The sequence below is a fragment of the Abrus precatorius genome, unplaced genomic scaffold (assembly GCF_003935025.1).
Source record: "Abrus precatorius isolate BTA unplaced genomic scaffold, Abrus_2018 Scaffold7, whole genome shotgun sequence".
Taxonomy (NCBI): domain Eukaryota; kingdom Viridiplantae; phylum Streptophyta; class Magnoliopsida; order Fabales; family Fabaceae; genus Abrus; species Abrus precatorius.
The window spans coordinates 1,463,667-1,480,295 of record NW_020874417.1 but is presented as its reverse complement, the minus strand read 5'-3'; the positions used below and the strand labels follow the sequence as shown (position 1 = coordinate 1,480,295).

The following is a 16,629-nucleotide window of genomic DNA, read 5'->3' as shown; positions in this document are numbered from 1 at the left end:
TTTATGATAGGTTTTGTATCCTTTAGATATAAAGGAGATACAAACAATCCGATAAGCGAATGAGAATCTTAAGAAAACCTTGAACCATGCACTTTTCCATCTAAATAATAGGCTTTGTGGAGAAAGAAATGATGCAATGAAAGACACAAATTTTATGTTCCCTCACTCAATTTGGAATGATGTAAACACAAATAAGGGAAGTAAATCTGTATGGGGCATGCACGTTTCCTTCTATTCAAATTACAAAAAAATAAAATAAAAGAGTGAGAGTTGGTCACAGAATAACAAAAATAACCCTATTTTATTTTACCATATTTAAGGATTTAAATTTATTTTAACACACGCATATATTCATATCTTCTTTTAAACTCGTGTAGAGAAAACTCAAATAGTTTTAAAAGTTTATCCTTATCTACTCTTTGTTTTCTCATTTTTTTCTCTCTCTTTTCTTTTACTTAGGTGAATTCACATCAGTAAAATTCTTTGAGTTTCACTTGTAAACTCATTCAGTGATCATTCACAAAATGTCTTTTATTTAAACCTTTTCAGTTAAATTTTTAATATTAATGTATTTTTAAAACAAGTTAGAATTCGTTTTCAAACATGGCATTAGACATTGAAGCTACAAGTCGTTTTCAAACAGTGTAAAAGGGCGAACAAAGCATAAATGACAATAATTGACGGAGACAATGGATACGTACAGCTCTTCCGATGGCTGCGCACAGTGGCTAGACAAAATGCATAACGCGAAAACACGAACAAAACGGAATTTCCGGCGTTGAGGACAAGAAAGTGAATAAATAATTGTCGTACGAGTATGGTAGTATAATAGTACATATGATGAGGTGGCAGTGACATGCATTTTGACATTCACATTCACATTATTCACTTGGGATTTTACAATGCCAACCTGTAACAGCACTTTGACTTGGGCCATGTGTCGCGTCCTTCCTTTTTCCTTCATCAATCAGAAAACGTTGTGTGGCATAAATAACATTCAGCTCAGCGCCCTGCTCTGTAACTCTTAACTTCGCTCATAACACCACAAAACCCCTTTTCTCTGCATTCTCTCTCTCGCACTCCCAATTTTTCAAAACCGAAATCCTCATCCTCTGTTATACCTAACTCTCATAAATTCTCTGATCTGGAAAACAAGAGACAAAGATTGAAGAAGGGACCATCGTCCATTCATATACGATTTAGCGGGTCCGGAGCTATTCCGGGCCCACCACAATCGTTGCTCAGACTTAGGGTTCTTCTTTCGTTGTTTTGTTTTCAATCGTTGATTTTTTCTTTTTTCTTTTTTCGAGTAATCGATGGGGTCGAAGCCGTGGCTTTACCCTGCTCCTACCTATCGAACTTTAGAAACCACTTACTGGGACACCGATGAAGACGCACCTGGCCCTCGCTGTGGCCACACTCTTACTGCCGTTGCCGCCACCAAGTCGCATGGTCCTCGCTTAATACTCTTCGGCGGCGCCACCGCCATTGAAGGGGGATCTTCATCCGCTCCCGGCATTCGTACCTCCCTTCACTCACTCTCTATATCTCTGTGTGTGAGTGTTTTTCTTCTGCTTTTTCCGTCGCTTATTGCTGAATTTCGCTCCCTTTGTTTGCTGTTACTTTGCAGGACTAGCGGGGGTGACGAATTCCGTCCATTCCTATGAGATTCAAACTAGAAAATGGACTAGGTGAGTTGGCTCCCCATTTTCACAATTATTTAATCTTCCTAATTCGGTTCAATTCTCTCCTTGTGTGTGTTTTGAATTTGATTTTGTTGGGTGATTGAATTGTTATTCGAGTAATGATCTTTGCTGCTATGAGTGTTCAGTCTTAAACCTGCCGGAGAGCCACCCTCTCCTCGGGCTGCACATGCTGCTGCTGCAGTTGGCACCATGGTTGTTTTTCAGGTGATTGTGATTATATAAACTCAGGGGACTGAGATTCTTGTTTTGCTAGTTTTGCATATCAGGGTTTTTGATAGGGTGTTGAGACTTATAATCTGTTTGGTTTGATCTGCTTGGCTAGGGTGGGATAGGTCCTGCTGGACATTCTACTGATGATCTCTATGTGCTTGACTTGACCAATGATAAATACAAATGGCACAGGTGAGATTGGTTGTGACTGAACAAGCATTTCTTATAACTACTACTAGAATTTTGGCAATATAACGGTTTTAGTCAACGATGCTATTAATTTAATTGTAGAGTCGTTGTACAAGGGCAAGGACCCGGACCTCGCTATGGCCATGTAATGGACTTGGTTGCTCAGAGATATCTAGTAACCGTCAGCGGAAATGATGGTGAGAAAAATTCAGTAATTATAGCCTGTGGTGAATAATGTAGTTGTTGTAAAAACAGTAAGTATGGGATATAAATTTTACTGACGGAACAATCAAGTAGGCAATGGTAAAGCTAAACATGAATGATGAGCTTGAATTATTGTGTTTTTGAGTTTCAGTGGAAACCTCTGAACCATGGTGTTTGGGCAAAAGCTATGAGAGACTAGCTTTTACCCGAACCATGGTTTGGAATTTGGCCGATGGGAATCCAAACACACTTGTGATAAAAGCACATGTTGTCACCTGATACATAACAAATAGTTTTGGTTTTTGATACCATGTGGCAGGGAAAAGAGTTGTATCTGATGCTTGGGCTTTGGATACTGCTCAAAAACCTTATGTGTGGCAGAAGCTGAACCCAGAAGGTGACAGACCTTCTGCTAGAATGTAAGTCTGTCTAGTCTCTTGGCTAATGAAAACCTTAACTAACTTTCTTCATTGTTTCTATACACATGAGTATATTGTAATATGACATTATTCTACCTCAATTTATAGGTATGCCACTGCTAGTGCCCGTTCAGATGGAATGTTTTTACTGTGTGGTGGAAGAGACTCTTCTGGAGCTGTATGTTCAACCGTACTCTTCTATTCAGATCATTGTATTCTGTTGCATGTAGAAAACTAAATTTGCCAATCTATAATTGCTTGGATTTTTACATTCCATTTGCATTGTTAAATTGTAGTGTACTAAGTGATAAGCAATAATATTGAATCAGAAAGCTTACTTTGATATTATGTTGTTCTGAATCCTGTGTTTTTGGCCTATTTAGTGATATATGATAGCATTTATTGTATTTATCATATGCAGCCGCTATCAGATGCCTATGGATTGCTCATGCACAGGAATGGCCAGTGGGAATGGACCCTTGCACCTGGAGTTTCCCCTTCACCAAGGTATCAACATGCTGCGGTAAGTGAGAGATTCCTTCAGTGAATTTCTTATAAGATTGTTTTATTCACTACGATTTGTTTATGTGGCCTTCATATTATTACTTTCAAAATTGACAATTTAATGCCTTAATCTTGACTATTCATTGGTGATATAAATGTCAAGATTAACTTCTCTTATTCTTGTAATAAAGCTTAATTATGTACATGTTTTTGCACATACCCAGATTGTAAGAATTGATCTTACTTCCATCTAATGATTATCAAGCACCAAGCTTCATTATGGGGTTTCACTTCAACTACTTCGTTCTAGTTTTCTCTTCAACAGTAGAATGTTTAATTTAATTCGCTTTCTTTTATCATCACTTTGTCTTCATGCAATAGAGGGAGACTGTGTCAAAAATTCAAAAAGAATTAAAGTGGATTTCTCTCTTTCCTATTTAATTCTAGATTTCACTATAAGTTCTTGACATCTTTTAGTTGTTGGATGTATGGTTGTCAAAATCGCGCTTCAATGCATTGAAGCACAGATTCAATGAGTTGCAGCCTCTCCAGTGAGTCACACTCCAGTGTGACTTGAAAATCTGCTCGGAGTTAAGTGAATTGTTGCTCCTGAGCAGCAATCATAGGAGTGGCACACTGAAAACACTGTGAGGCTAATTTCCACTGGATCAAGTTGGGCAACCCATTTCGCGTAAAAAAATGTAACCTGCACAGCCCAGCCAGATATCAACATTCAACTCTCTCTGCCTCTATTCCGTTCACATTTGACACTCTCAGCTTCTAGGTTCAGTTATTTTCGATGCTGGTTCGTGTCTCGGTTGCTGCAGGGCTGCACTTTCTCCTTTCTTCTCCAATTTTCTGTTGCCATATACGGTTGTTCTGTTGTTGCCAAAAATGTCGTTTTGGGTGTTTGCTGCATACCTGCAATGGGTCTTTTATTTTATGTTTTAGCTTTATACATTTCAGTTGACTCTTACAAGTCTTGTTTCGATTCACCACTCCTATGATCCAACACTTCTCTTCCATTCCAACCTTGAAACTCGATTTTGACAACATTGCTTGGATGAAAACAAGATCACTGGCTTATAATTGGTACTAGAGTTCTTCTTTTCTCATTCTCTTTTGCTGACATTGTAGGGATTTGGGTAGATAAGGAGGAAAATAGGGATTATTCAGAACAATATTCAATCAATGTTGTTGTGAAAGATGTGATGTGCTGGTAAAGTTAAAGTACTACTAAGCTCTATTTATGCTAACAGAAGATTCCAAACCCTAATTGGATAAGGAAACAAAGTAGGAAATATATACGGAAACTATTGTTAAGAGCAATGTTGTCAAAATCATGTGTTGGATTGTATAATCCAATGATTTTGTCCTGCTTATGCATGTTGTGCACCCCTGTGAACCATTTCCCAGGCTGAATTGTGGTGTAGTGGTGTGCAAGCACATAGACTAATTTAAGTGGTACTCCAAAACAAGTTAAAACCTGTGTGAACCAGGTCAGGTCATGTGGCTTGATTTCTTAGAAACCCTATTTTGAATATCGATTCAGTTCTCCCGCCTTGTGGTACCTGACTACACTCTGGTTCTCCCTCTCTTTGATTCTCTGTTACCCAGCAACTCCTTTCTCTTTCTTCTCTCCCTAACACTATCCCTCCTCTGTCTAGTTTTCCTTATCCCTAAACACTCAACACACTCTCTGGTGTGTGGTTTCTGCTAATTGCTTCTCTTATCTGATCATTTGTTAGGTTGCTGCATGTTTTGCTGTTGTTGGCTTACTGTGCGCTCTCTTGTTGCCATGTGTTCTGTTTCGTTAAAAGAAATATGTTATGTGACTCATGAATTGTAGTATAAGACCATGTGAATCTTGAATTTCAATTTAATTAAATATTTGTTGAGATTTATGGGTTATTTTTCTATGCATATATATATATATATATATGTGTGTGTGTGTGTGTGTGTGTGTGTGTGTGTGTTTAAATATAATTTTCAATTTTAGTTAACACTTAAGATCTGTGTTACAATCCATACGATTCTACACCCTCCTTCCATGCCAATGTTGAAACTCAATTTTGACAACCTTGGCTAAGAGATCATTTAAGATTCTCTACAAGCTAAAGCATTCTAAGACATAATCATATCCTATCATGAGATATCCTGTAGATATATTCTAACACTTTTGAAGATTGTTTTATGATTAAATGCGGTGTTGCATTCTACCAGGTTTTTGTTGGTGCACGATTACATGTTACTGGAGGTGTTCTCAGGGGTGGACGGGCTGTGGAAGGTGAAGCATCCATTGCAGGTAACTAGCGTTTTTTATGTTATTATCAATTTTTTTATTGCATGTTTTTTGTCATGCTGTTTTGGCCATTTCCTCTCTCTCTCTATACCTATATTTTCTTTTTCTTCTTTGACAGTATTGGACACTGCTGCTGGGGTTTGGTTGGACAGAAATGGAATTGTGTCCTCCTCACGCCCAAACAAAGGTCATGATTATGACCCTTCTTTGGAGCTCATGCGTCGTTGTCGGCATGCAGCAGCAGCTGTTGGTGTTCATATATTTATCTACGGCGGTCTGAGAGGAGGTCAGTGTTTGCATTATGAGAGATGCAGTTTTAATTGTAAAACTGAGCAAGAAAGTCAAAATCGAGATTTTACTTAGAATTAGAAAGGGAAGTAAAAATTGTAAATCGTGAGATGGTAACACAGGTCTTTAAGACCCTACAAAATTCATATATATGCGTATACAAGAGCGTAAATAAGAAAAATGACCTTTAAATCACTACAAACACTTAAGTTCAAATTGAAAATCTATAAGAAAGCCATATACAACTCATAAATGACAGATTGACAAATTAAGCTCAAGTAGTAACAACTTAACAGCATCAAATACACTAGAGCAAGTTTTTGACGAGGACAAGACAGAACTTACTCAGTTAAATGGCTATTCCTTTAGAAGACATTTTCAGCAGCAAAACAGCACCAAAACCTACAACCCAGTTGAAAAACAGAGTACCTCTTCCATCTCCACGTCCAACAAGATGAAGAGGAACCCTGGATGAAACCATCTTGAAACAGTAGTGAACATCACACCCAACACGGTTTTGAACAAGAGGCAACAACAACAGAACAAGCACTCAAAACCAGCAAGCAGCAGCAACAAAAGGTGGCGAAGCTTTGCTGAGAACTAAAAGATGTAGCACCAACAAGTCACCCACAAGCAGAATAGGGCTTGCACACGATGGGAAAGAATGTTTCAAGAGCAGAGAAAGAGATTAGGGCTTTAGATATCAGATAGATTATTGGTTTTTCTGGGGAAAACAGGTTTAAACTCAACTCACTTAAATTGCTTGATCTTACTGTTTTTATGAGTAAGATCAGTGATCCTACCTAATCCCACCAAAACTAGTTCCAACGTACAATCGAGATGCATAGTCTGTGAAAAGTCATAAGATCATGTAATCTTATGGTCAAGATATTTTGAATTTTTGGTTAACATGGACCTGATTTTATCTTGACTTGAAAAAATAAAATACTGGCATATTCACTTTATTACAAAAACTGTCAAGCTCACAAGAATAGATTGACACTTCATTTCACTCATTCCAATGGCTCTAGTCTTTAAGAACTGTGTGACAAAGGTGCCATGACAGTCCGTCATATTGAATGAAATTAATCATCCCTTCGGTAGTTATTGGCAGATACGATTAAATCGATCCAGATTTGTCTATGTACAGTCATACAGATGTTAGATTTCCATATAATAACTAGCAAAATATTTCCTCTTATGCTCTGATAGTGAGCCATTGCAGGATAGGTCATCACGTGTCATGCTGACTTTCTGAAAAATGATTTGGTGCTCTTTTGAAAATACAACAGCGTAATTGTATTTGCTCTTCTAAGTCTATTGGTTTTCTGACAGTTTGCCATTTTCCTGGCTTGAAAAGTGGTGTTACTATACCCTTTTTCTTGAAACGTTCTCTATGTATTGTTAACCTTTTGGCTATGCATTATTTAATTAATGAGTTATCAATAGTTACGTAGAAGGAGCTGAAATGCACATGGAAGGAGTCAATGTGTTACAATCTTGCAATTTTAATTTTTGCTGCAAGTATCTTTGTAATTTAACTCTTTAATTCCTCTTACATTGCTGTTCCTTAGATATTTCAAAATTCATTTTCTTGGTTTACTAATTCTAATGAAACCATGTTATCCTGTGCAGATACACTACTAGATGATTTCTTAGTGGCTGAAAATTCGCCATTTCAGCCTGATGTTAATTCTCCCGTATTAACAGCTGACAGAGCTTCATCTGTTACAAGCTCCAAACAAAACCAATCTAACCTAAATTATTATGTTACAGCACCAAATATGGATGGTGGACCAGATTCTCCCTCATCTGGTGGCTCAGGGTATATCATTCGTTGCTTCCTTCTTTAGGAGCTCAACAGTTATACCTTATCTTTCTTATGCTTGGGCTTTTTTAATTTTATGACAACTTGATATCTGTTCATTTTAGCAGCATGGACAAAAATTCCTTGGAGAAACTGAGGGAAGCATCAGCTGCTGAAGCTGAGGTAGCAAGTGCTGTCTGGCAAGCTGTGCAGGCTATATCCAGTAGTCCTGCTGAAGAAACATCTGTGTCAGATGACAACTCACAAGCTGCAGAAACAGTTTCAGATGGAAGTGACACAGAGGGAGATGTTCGCCTTCATCCTAGGGCTGTATGTGCTTGGAATCCTTGTTTATAACTGATAATATTCCTCTTTAGGATGCAAAATCATATACATTTTGTTACAGGTTGTGGTTGCTAAAGAGGCTGTGGGTAACCTAGGTGGAATGGTGAGACAATTATCGCTAGATCAATTTGAAAATGAAAGCAGACGTATGGTTCCAGTAAATAATGATTTGCCATATCCTACAAAAAAGTTCACCAGGCAGAAATCCCCTCAGGGTTTACATAAAAAGGCAAGCATTATTTGATTTACGTTCTGCTTTCTTTATGTTGTTTGTGCTTGAAATATTACTGTCTAGTGTCTACCCATTTAATTATCATATTGATACATTAAACAAGCTCTTATTATCATTGTCTTTGTGGTTTATTGCCAGATAATTTCAACTTTGCTTAGGCCTCGCAACTGGAAAGCTCCTGCAAACAGGCGTTTCTTCTTGGATTCTTATGAAGTGGGTGAGCTTTGCTATGCAGCTGAGCAACTATTTATGCAAGAACCAACCGTTCTTCAGCTGAAAGCTCCTGTCAAAGTATTTGGTGATCTTCATGGTCAGTTTGGTGATTTGATGCGGCTGTTTGATGAATATGGATTTCCTTCTACTGCAGGAGACATTACGTAAGTTTCTTACATGTATACATTGGTAGATTAACATTGCTTGTGTATCAAAATAGCTTATGTATAGATAGAGTACCAATTCGCTCTTCTCTGTTCCAGTGTTTGTGTGATAGCATGTAATATTGGATCTTTTTATTCCTTTGCAGTCATTAGTAAATAGTTCCATCATTCTAGTTAATATACCAACATAAGGTGAAATGTCAACCATCCATATTTTTGAAGTGTTAAAATAATACTTCTCCTTGGCAATCAACTCACTTCATTGTTTTTAAGTATATTAATACATATAAAAAACATCATGAAGTTTATATGTTAGTTGCACTTGAGGTCTTCAGGGATATTGGTGTGCACCTAGCAATAAGGGTTCATTCTGTTGAATTTAGTTTATCACTAATGCAATCTAAAAATATATACCTTGTCTTTTCTATGAGAGAGGGAGGGTGATACTTGCCACAGTGGTAAGGTTGCTGCTTTGTGACTTGGAAGGTCACAGGTTTAAATCTTGAAAACAGCCACTTGGTTGGTTTCAGTCTTGTTCTATACAAATAATACATGTCTTCTAGTAAATGGTTAAGTGAGAATTTGTTGAAGGCATTTTTCTCTTGCTATGCTTCTTCATATGAACCTTCTGGAATTAGCTAAGTCATTTAATGTTTCAGGTATATTGACTACCTGTTTTTGGGAGATTATGTTGATCGAGGACAGCACAGCTTGGAAACCATTACCTTGCTACTTGCTCTTAAGGCAGGCTACTGTTTAGTTTTATGTTGGTTGTCAGGTATTATTGCATTTGATTCTATTTGTCTTGATAATTGACCTTGTTCTGGTGTTTTTGTGATTGTGTAGATTGAATATCCTGAGAATGTTCACTTGATACGTGGAAACCATGAAGCTGCTGACATAAATGCACTATTTGGTTTTCGTATAGAGTGCATTGAAAGAATGGTAAAGACAGAAACATACTTCTATTGATTCAGTTTTTAGGTTAAATTCTGCAACCGATTATGTGCTTGTAGGGTGAAAGTGATGGAATATGGGCATGGACACGATTCAATCAACTTTTTAACTATCTTCCGCTGGCTGCTCTTATTGAAAAGAAAATCATCTGCATGCATGGTGGCATTGGAAGATCCATCCACTCAGTAGAACAGATAGAGAAGCTTGAAAGGCCGATAACAATGGATGCCGGATCTATTATTTTAATGGATCTTTTATGGTATGCTGTTCTATACTTCTGTATTTATTTTTTTCATATGACTTCTTGTTATTTTTTTTTCCCTTCTTTGTCTTACAACTTTATATATTTATAGGTCTGATCCCACAGAGAATGATAGTGTAGAGGGTTTGAGACCAAATGCTAGAGGGCCAGGGCTTGTCACTTTTGGGGTAAGTATGCTATCATTTGTCATAAATATGGAACTTTCATGGTATTAGCCAATTTTCCAATTCCACCTCCCATAAATCAAGATGTATGAAAATGTATTATCATGCTTATCACTAAGATTATAAACTAATGTGTGTGAACGGAGTAATCCCAATTGATGATTATATTTTACTGTTTTGCATGTCATCCCCATTCAGTGTTGGGCAAACATTCTGTTTCAACATTTTCCCCATATATATATAAAAAATCAATAAACAGAAACCCTGTTGGATACTCAGGAAAAAATCTTCCCACAAAATTTGGACATCATTCCTCATGGGGAATTTCGTGCACAATTTCCAGTAGTCTGAGAATTAGTTGAAAAGGCTAGCCTTCAAAACTAATTATAATCTTACCTTCTAAATCAAATAAAAGTTGCATCTTCAGTCAAAACAATTTGATTCACTGTTGTAATAAATAGGACAAGTCTATTCAATTTCTTCCTCTGCTCTTGTTTTAAGGGAGTTGTTTCATTGGTGCTCAGATTGGGCAACATTGCCATATTCATGATTCTTTTCAAGTTCTGTGATTCCCATGCCACCCACCCACCCCCCACATCCTTTTGGAGGATATCTCGTCATCCTGTACTGTTTTGCTGGGAGTTTTCTTGTGTAATTATAAAAAAAACAAACTTTACTTGGAGTGGCCCCTTGTTAGATGTTATTAGTGTCTGACTAAACATGAAAATTACCTCCTCTTAACTTGAGAGCAATTTTTAAGATAGGTTAGCTTACTCCTTGGAATCATTAGTCTTCCTATATACGACAAAAAACAGTTAGTAAGCAAGCACAGGGTACGCAAACAGTGCCTTAGTAAAGATGAAGATAGGATCTTTAAAAGGTCTAGTAACCCTTCTATCACCCACAGTTTTGTGTGATGGTATAAATTAAGATCTTTCTTGCAAACCATAAGGGAAAAGTAATTTTGGCAGTCTCTACAAAACCAAAATGGGTTAGGACTTAGAATTATAATTAAGACACTATTTAATATGCAAAAAAGTTATAAAATATTTATTATTGTTTTTTCACAATTCAAAATTCATATCTTTCACTATTGCACATTCAATAACCATCCATACCTTAAAGTTCTTGCTGTTTAAATGTGAAGTTGACCTATTATTTTTCTTATTTTATGCAGCCTGACCGTGTCACTGAATTTTGTAAGAAAAATAAATTACAGCTCATTATAAGGGCCCATGAATGTGTCATGGATGGTTTTGAACGATTTGCCCAGGGACAATTAATCACTCTTTTTTCTGCTACTAACTATTGTGGTAAGCATTATTTCTTATCAGCATTCTCATTTGCTTGTTATATCATTTCAATCTAATGCTGGGCGCGTCTGACATTCAGGAACTGCAAACAATGCGGGAGCTATACTGGTTGTTGGTAGGGGTTTGGTTGTGGTTCCAAAATTAATTCATCCCTTGCCACCTCCCCTTCAGTCTCCTGAGACATCTCCTGAGCGTGTCATGGATGAGACATGGATGCAGGTGAGCCTTATGGCAGTATCTTTCTCTACACTGCATTTATCAGTTACTAAAAAAAGTGAATTTGTGTTAATGGTAATTTTCATTTTCCGGTGCTTAATTGCTTATGCTAGGAGCTTAATATTTGTCTTATTCTTATTGTAGGAGCTTAATATTCAGAGGCCACCAACTCCTACCCGGGGTCGACCACAGCCTGACCTTGACCGTGGCTCACTAGCATATATATGATATATAATTCATGACATGAATAAATATTTTTGACACAATACATATTTTGTACTGTGTTTTTTCTCTAGTTGCAGAAAAACAATTTCTCATTAACATACAAATAGCTTGAGAGAGTGCATATTTATGTTAGTCAATTAGCGAATGGGTGATTTCTTGTGAAGATTGGGTTTATAAGACATGGGACGTGGATAAAGTGGAAGAGATGTTAGTGTCCTCTCCGCCTCAACATGGGGATGACTTTTAGCGAGGGAATATAGTTGATCAGTATGTATATTGTATCATAAAAGAAATATATAATTTTGCCTTTATATAAATGTTCATAACATTTGTATCAAGCGTCTCTCAAGTTTGAATTGCATGATTTATTACTAGGCAGTTTTTGGGTTTCGAATGAAGTATTCCCCGTTCAAAAAATAAAAAAGGTTTTTGAATAAATAGCATAAAATGTTCATGTTAGAGGGAGAAAAGTACACTATCAAATTTAATCAGTGGGCCTCACAACCAATAATGGTAGGTTTTTAGTTGATAAAAGTCTTTTTTTAACATAATCAGATTATGTTAAGTAAAAGCATAATATTCATTTTTTTAAAAAAGGTGCCTTAACAGAAAATGGAAGCAGCATTCATTTGAAAAGATTATTCGCTTCATTTTTAATATAACTAAGAAAGCTAGCGTATTTCATTTCATGCACTCTAAAATATTTGTAGAGACGATAATTTAATAAATGGTATTAGAAACATACAAAACGAATTAACGTTACCGCCTGCTTAACTAATGGTAAAAAAATTAACACGGCAGTGGAGCACATAGGGGCCATAGGGAACAAGTTCAAAAATCAAAAAGCATTGCACTTTACTTCTTTACTCACCCCGATAAGAAGGAAAGAAACGAAGGCAATCAACTGTTCTCTCATAATCAAACACCACATTTATCATAGATGTTAATAAAACATATTTGGTTTAATAAATATTTAAATCATAATTCTTAATCCAGAAATAGAGGATCAAATTTCAATGTTTCAGTGCGTGGTGCAAATTGCAAACCACAACACAATATTGGTGTTGACTACGGCACACTTTAAAATGATTCCACGGTTTCAGCTTCAGCCCATGGGGCACATGGGCCTATCATACTTTTTGGGTTATACACACAATAGAAAAAAGTAAATATAATTATATAAATACAAAATATAGGCCCAAAAAAATATAAATAATAATAATAAAAATAAACAAGCATTATAGTGGGATCATGAGTACAGCGAGCAACTCTTAAACCCTAAACCTCCATCGCTGTAAGGTGTGGTGAGTTGCATCAATGGAGGAAGGAAGGTCGAAGAAAAGCTTCCCTGTAAAACCGAAGCTGAAATCAAAACCCAGAAAGCCAAAGCAAACCCCGGAATCCAAGTACTGGTCTTCCTTCAAGACCCAAGAAATCCCTAAACTCATCTCTGTTCCGTCCCTCACATTCTCCCCCACACCCCCACACTCCTTCGCCGCCGCCCACTCCGCCTCCCTTACCATCTTCAGCTCCCAAACCCTCTCCCCCACCGCCACCATCTCCTCCTTCTCCGACGCCGTCACCTCCGCTTCCTTCCGCTCCGACGCCCGCCTCCTCGCCGCCTCCGACCTCTCCGGCCTCATCCAAGTCTTTGATGTCAAGACCCGCACCCCCCTCCGCCGCCTCCGCTCTCACACCCGCCCCGTCCGATTCGTCCACTACCCCATCCTCGATAAGCTCCACCTCCTCTCCGCCGGCGACGACGCAATCGTCAAGTATTGGGACGTCGCCGAGGAGACTCCGGTATCGGAATTCCTCGGCCACAAGGATTACGTCAGATGCGGCGATTCTTCCCCCGTTAATTCCGACAGCTTCGTTACCGGTTCCTATGATCACCTTGTTAAGCTCTGGGACGTTAGGGTTAGGGATTCGAAATCGTCCCTGCAGGTGAACCATGGGGCGCCCGTCGAGGACGTGGTTTTCTTGCCGTCGGGAGGGATGGTTGCGACGGCGGGAGGGAATTCCGTAAAGCTATGGGACCTGATCGGCGGTGGGAAGCTCGTGTTTTCGATGGAGAGTCACAACAAGACGGTGACGTCGATCTGCGTGGGCCGAATTGGGAAGGATTCAGGGGAGGAATCAAATCAGTTTAGAATTTTGAGTGTTGGGTTGGATGGGTACTTGAAAGTGTTTGATTATGCCTCATTGAAGGTTACTCATTCTATGAGGTTCCCTGCACCTCTTTTGTCCGTCGGTTACTCGCCGGATTGCTCCACGAGGGTGATCGGGACTTCCAACGGGATAATCTATGCTAGCAAGAGGAAAATGAAGGAAAAAGAAAATGCGGAGAATGAGTCTAGTTTGTTTTGGAGAATTAGGCCTGTGGAGCACACTGAGAAGCAAGTGTTGAAGCCTTCACATTTTAGGTATTTTCATAGAGGTCAAGGAGAGAAACCATCTGAGGGTGATTACTTGGTTATGAAGCCCAAAAAAGTGAAGTTGGCTGAACATGATAAGCTGTTGAATAAGTTTAGGCATGGGGAAGCTTTGGTGTCTGTGTTGGAGAGTAAAAATCCTGGGAATGTGTTGGCGGTGATGGAGGAATTGGTGGCTAGGAAGAAGTTGTTGAGGTGTGTCTCGAATTTGGATTCGGATAAGCTGGAACTGCTCTTGGTGTTCCTGCAAAAGTACTGTACCATGCCAAGGTATTCCAGTCTGTTAATGCGGTTGACCAAGAAGGTTCTTGAAATGAGAGCTGAGGATATTAGAGCTTCTGAGGCCCTCAGGACTCATATCAGAAATCTCAAGGGCTCTGTTGAGGAGGAGATTCGGGTTCAACAGTCATTGCTAGAGATACAGGGTATAATTTCTCCCTTGTTGAAGATTGCTGGAAGAAGATGAAATTTTGGCCTTCTCTCGTCATCTGTGAGCTGGTTTTGTTCACCTATTCTGTATTTTTTTTAGTTTAAGGATGTCATTTTTATTTTTGTAATTTAATTCAGGTCATTTCAGTTTCTTGAGATTTTTTATGGGAAATATGTGCCTTGGAAAATACCAGGAAATGTTTAAAATTTTTGCTAGTGTTAAAGGGACTCTACTTAGACTTTCATCTATAGTCTCGTTTGGAACCTAACCTGCCTATAATTTTTGTTTTGTATGATGTTCCTCAAAACTTGCATATCTTTTAGTTTATGAATTGGAGGGTAGGCTCGGTTTGACAAGTATGTTTACACTTCGCATTATGAAGGATATTTTTCCAGAGGACCAAAATTGATTGGAATTTCCATTGTATCTATTGTCACTGAACATGATCAGTTCTTTGATGTAAATTTTAGCCACTAAGATATACGAACTTAAGTTCTTATGTCAAGCTTAATTACAAACAACACTTAAATGCATGCCTGGAAAAGTTGCAAGGGGAACAGCATTAGAAGCTTATAGTACATAGTTAAATTGGACATTCATCTGCAGTAAGAAGCCTTAAACATATAATCAGAATTTGCTTTAGTTGAGGGCACTCATCATCATACACTCAAATAGTGAATACCCATACAAATCACCTCCAATTAATTTAAACGCTTAAAATAAATCATAACATCAGCTTATTTTCAGTAAAGACAGGTTTAAGATTTCTGCAGCAATGCTCTTAATGTGAAACTTAGCAAAATATAGCACCGGTGGGTTACAGGGTGAGCAGTGAATCCCTGTCATGGCCAGCAATTAAAGGTTTCTTAACAATTTTTTCCCCCACTCGAGTGGTTGAAACTTGTAACAGTGGCAAGCAAACACTCTACATCAGGAGTCACGATCCTTTCCCCTTCACAATCAAACCCAGAAAGCTGAGAATCTTGTCGATTAGCTAGAGCTGCACATCCAACGATTAACAAACACTCTGATTGCATTTTCAATGTTGAATCCTTGCATTGCTGATCTTTAATGTCCAATGCTGTCCTACTGTTGTCTCCCCCAGTTGTAGCTTTTCCACTTGAAGATTGCAGTGTTTATATTACATGCAAATTCTTTTAATGATTAACGTGTATGGAGCTAATCCAACGAGAGTAAACATGAGCAAGCAAAAAATGTTGTACGTGATCAAATAAATCCAAGGTATACAATGTATACATTATTATATTTATCAATAATCCTACATATTTACAACTTTAAAGCCATGAGCTATGTGCTTGATACCAAGATTCTCGGCACTTGCATGATTCTTGTTTGAAGTCTAACAATATAGTAGAATATAAATATGCGTGAAGTGTGTTGCACTTTGTAACTCAAAAGTCTTCAATCAGGGAATTTTAGAGTTGCACTTTTGGTTTTGGTAAAGCTTACAGTATTTTAGAGTTTTTTTGTGACCGTATTATTTTTGTTGGTGTTGTGGCCAAATAATATATAGAAAAAAAAGAATACTATAATAATTGGACGATTATATTTAATCAATACTACAATTGACCACAGTAGATGCTTCGGCGGTGATTTAAATAAGATAGGCATTTTTTTCATGGGAAATCCACAAGTTTTAATTCCATTAATTATGCATCCCATGTATAATTTCAAATATTTATATTTAATTTTGATTTTTAATTTCAATTGAATTAAAGATATACGTACAATCCACAGTACACTCACTAAAGCATATAAATGATGTAATGGTATATCTATAAAAGACTTTAAAATAGTTTTAATTTGATTTCTTAATAAATGGAAAAAGATAATTATTAATATTGCTAATATATAACGATTAGAAAAATTCGCATAATGTTATTGTAATGATTAAACCATATAAATCCAGACCAAGATTTAAGTCGCACGCATGTTTGAAGGCACGGCTTCCTTTCCATTTATGCCAGTACACTGATAATTTGGCTTGTTTACCTAATTAATACATTTTAAAAATTGATCTGAA

The 16,629-nt window shown here is 37.6% G+C and overlaps 2 protein-coding genes across 5 annotated transcripts; both read left to right on the top strand.

Moving 5' to 3' along the window:
* Positions 1-912: 912 nt before the first annotated feature.
* On the top strand, positions 913-12,095 carry LOC113873818 (serine/threonine-protein phosphatase BSL1). 4 transcript variants are annotated; one of them, XM_027512149.1, is made up of 21 exons: positions 913-1,521; positions 1,631-1,691; positions 1,832-1,910; positions 2,029-2,108; positions 2,208-2,302; positions 2,629-2,728; positions 2,837-2,906; positions 3,150-3,251; positions 5,456-5,537; positions 5,653-5,820; positions 7,458-7,647; positions 7,758-7,959; positions 8,036-8,203; positions 8,345-8,583; positions 9,243-9,327; positions 9,430-9,528; positions 9,600-9,799; positions 9,894-9,969; positions 11,144-11,279; positions 11,359-11,498; positions 11,640-12,095. In XM_027512149.1, exons 1-21 carry the CDS (start codon positions 1,317-1,319, stop codon positions 11,721-11,723), a joined length of 2,661 nt encoding a protein of 886 aa, XP_027367950.1. In that variant the 5' UTR covers positions 913-1,316; the 3' UTR covers positions 11,724-12,095. The 4 variants fall into 4 exon arrangements, with proteins under 4 accessions (XP_027367950.1, XP_027367952.1, XP_027367951.1 ...); XM_027512151.1 differs by having other exon boundaries at positions 953-1,521; positions 2,039-2,108; positions 11,640-12,053; XM_027512150.1 differs by having other exon boundaries at positions 977-1,521; positions 7,599-7,647; positions 11,640-12,030.
* Positions 12,096-12,965: 870 nt separating this feature from the next.
* LOC113872925 (protein SLOW WALKER 1) lies at positions 12,966-14,979 on the top strand. The gene has a single exon (XM_027510815.1). The coding sequence runs from the start codon at positions 13,038-13,040 to the stop codon at positions 14,619-14,621; it is 1,584 nt and encodes a 527-aa protein (XP_027366616.1). The 5' UTR covers positions 12,966-13,037; the 3' UTR covers positions 14,622-14,979.
* The last annotated feature ends 1,650 nt before the right edge of the window (positions 14,980-16,629 follow it).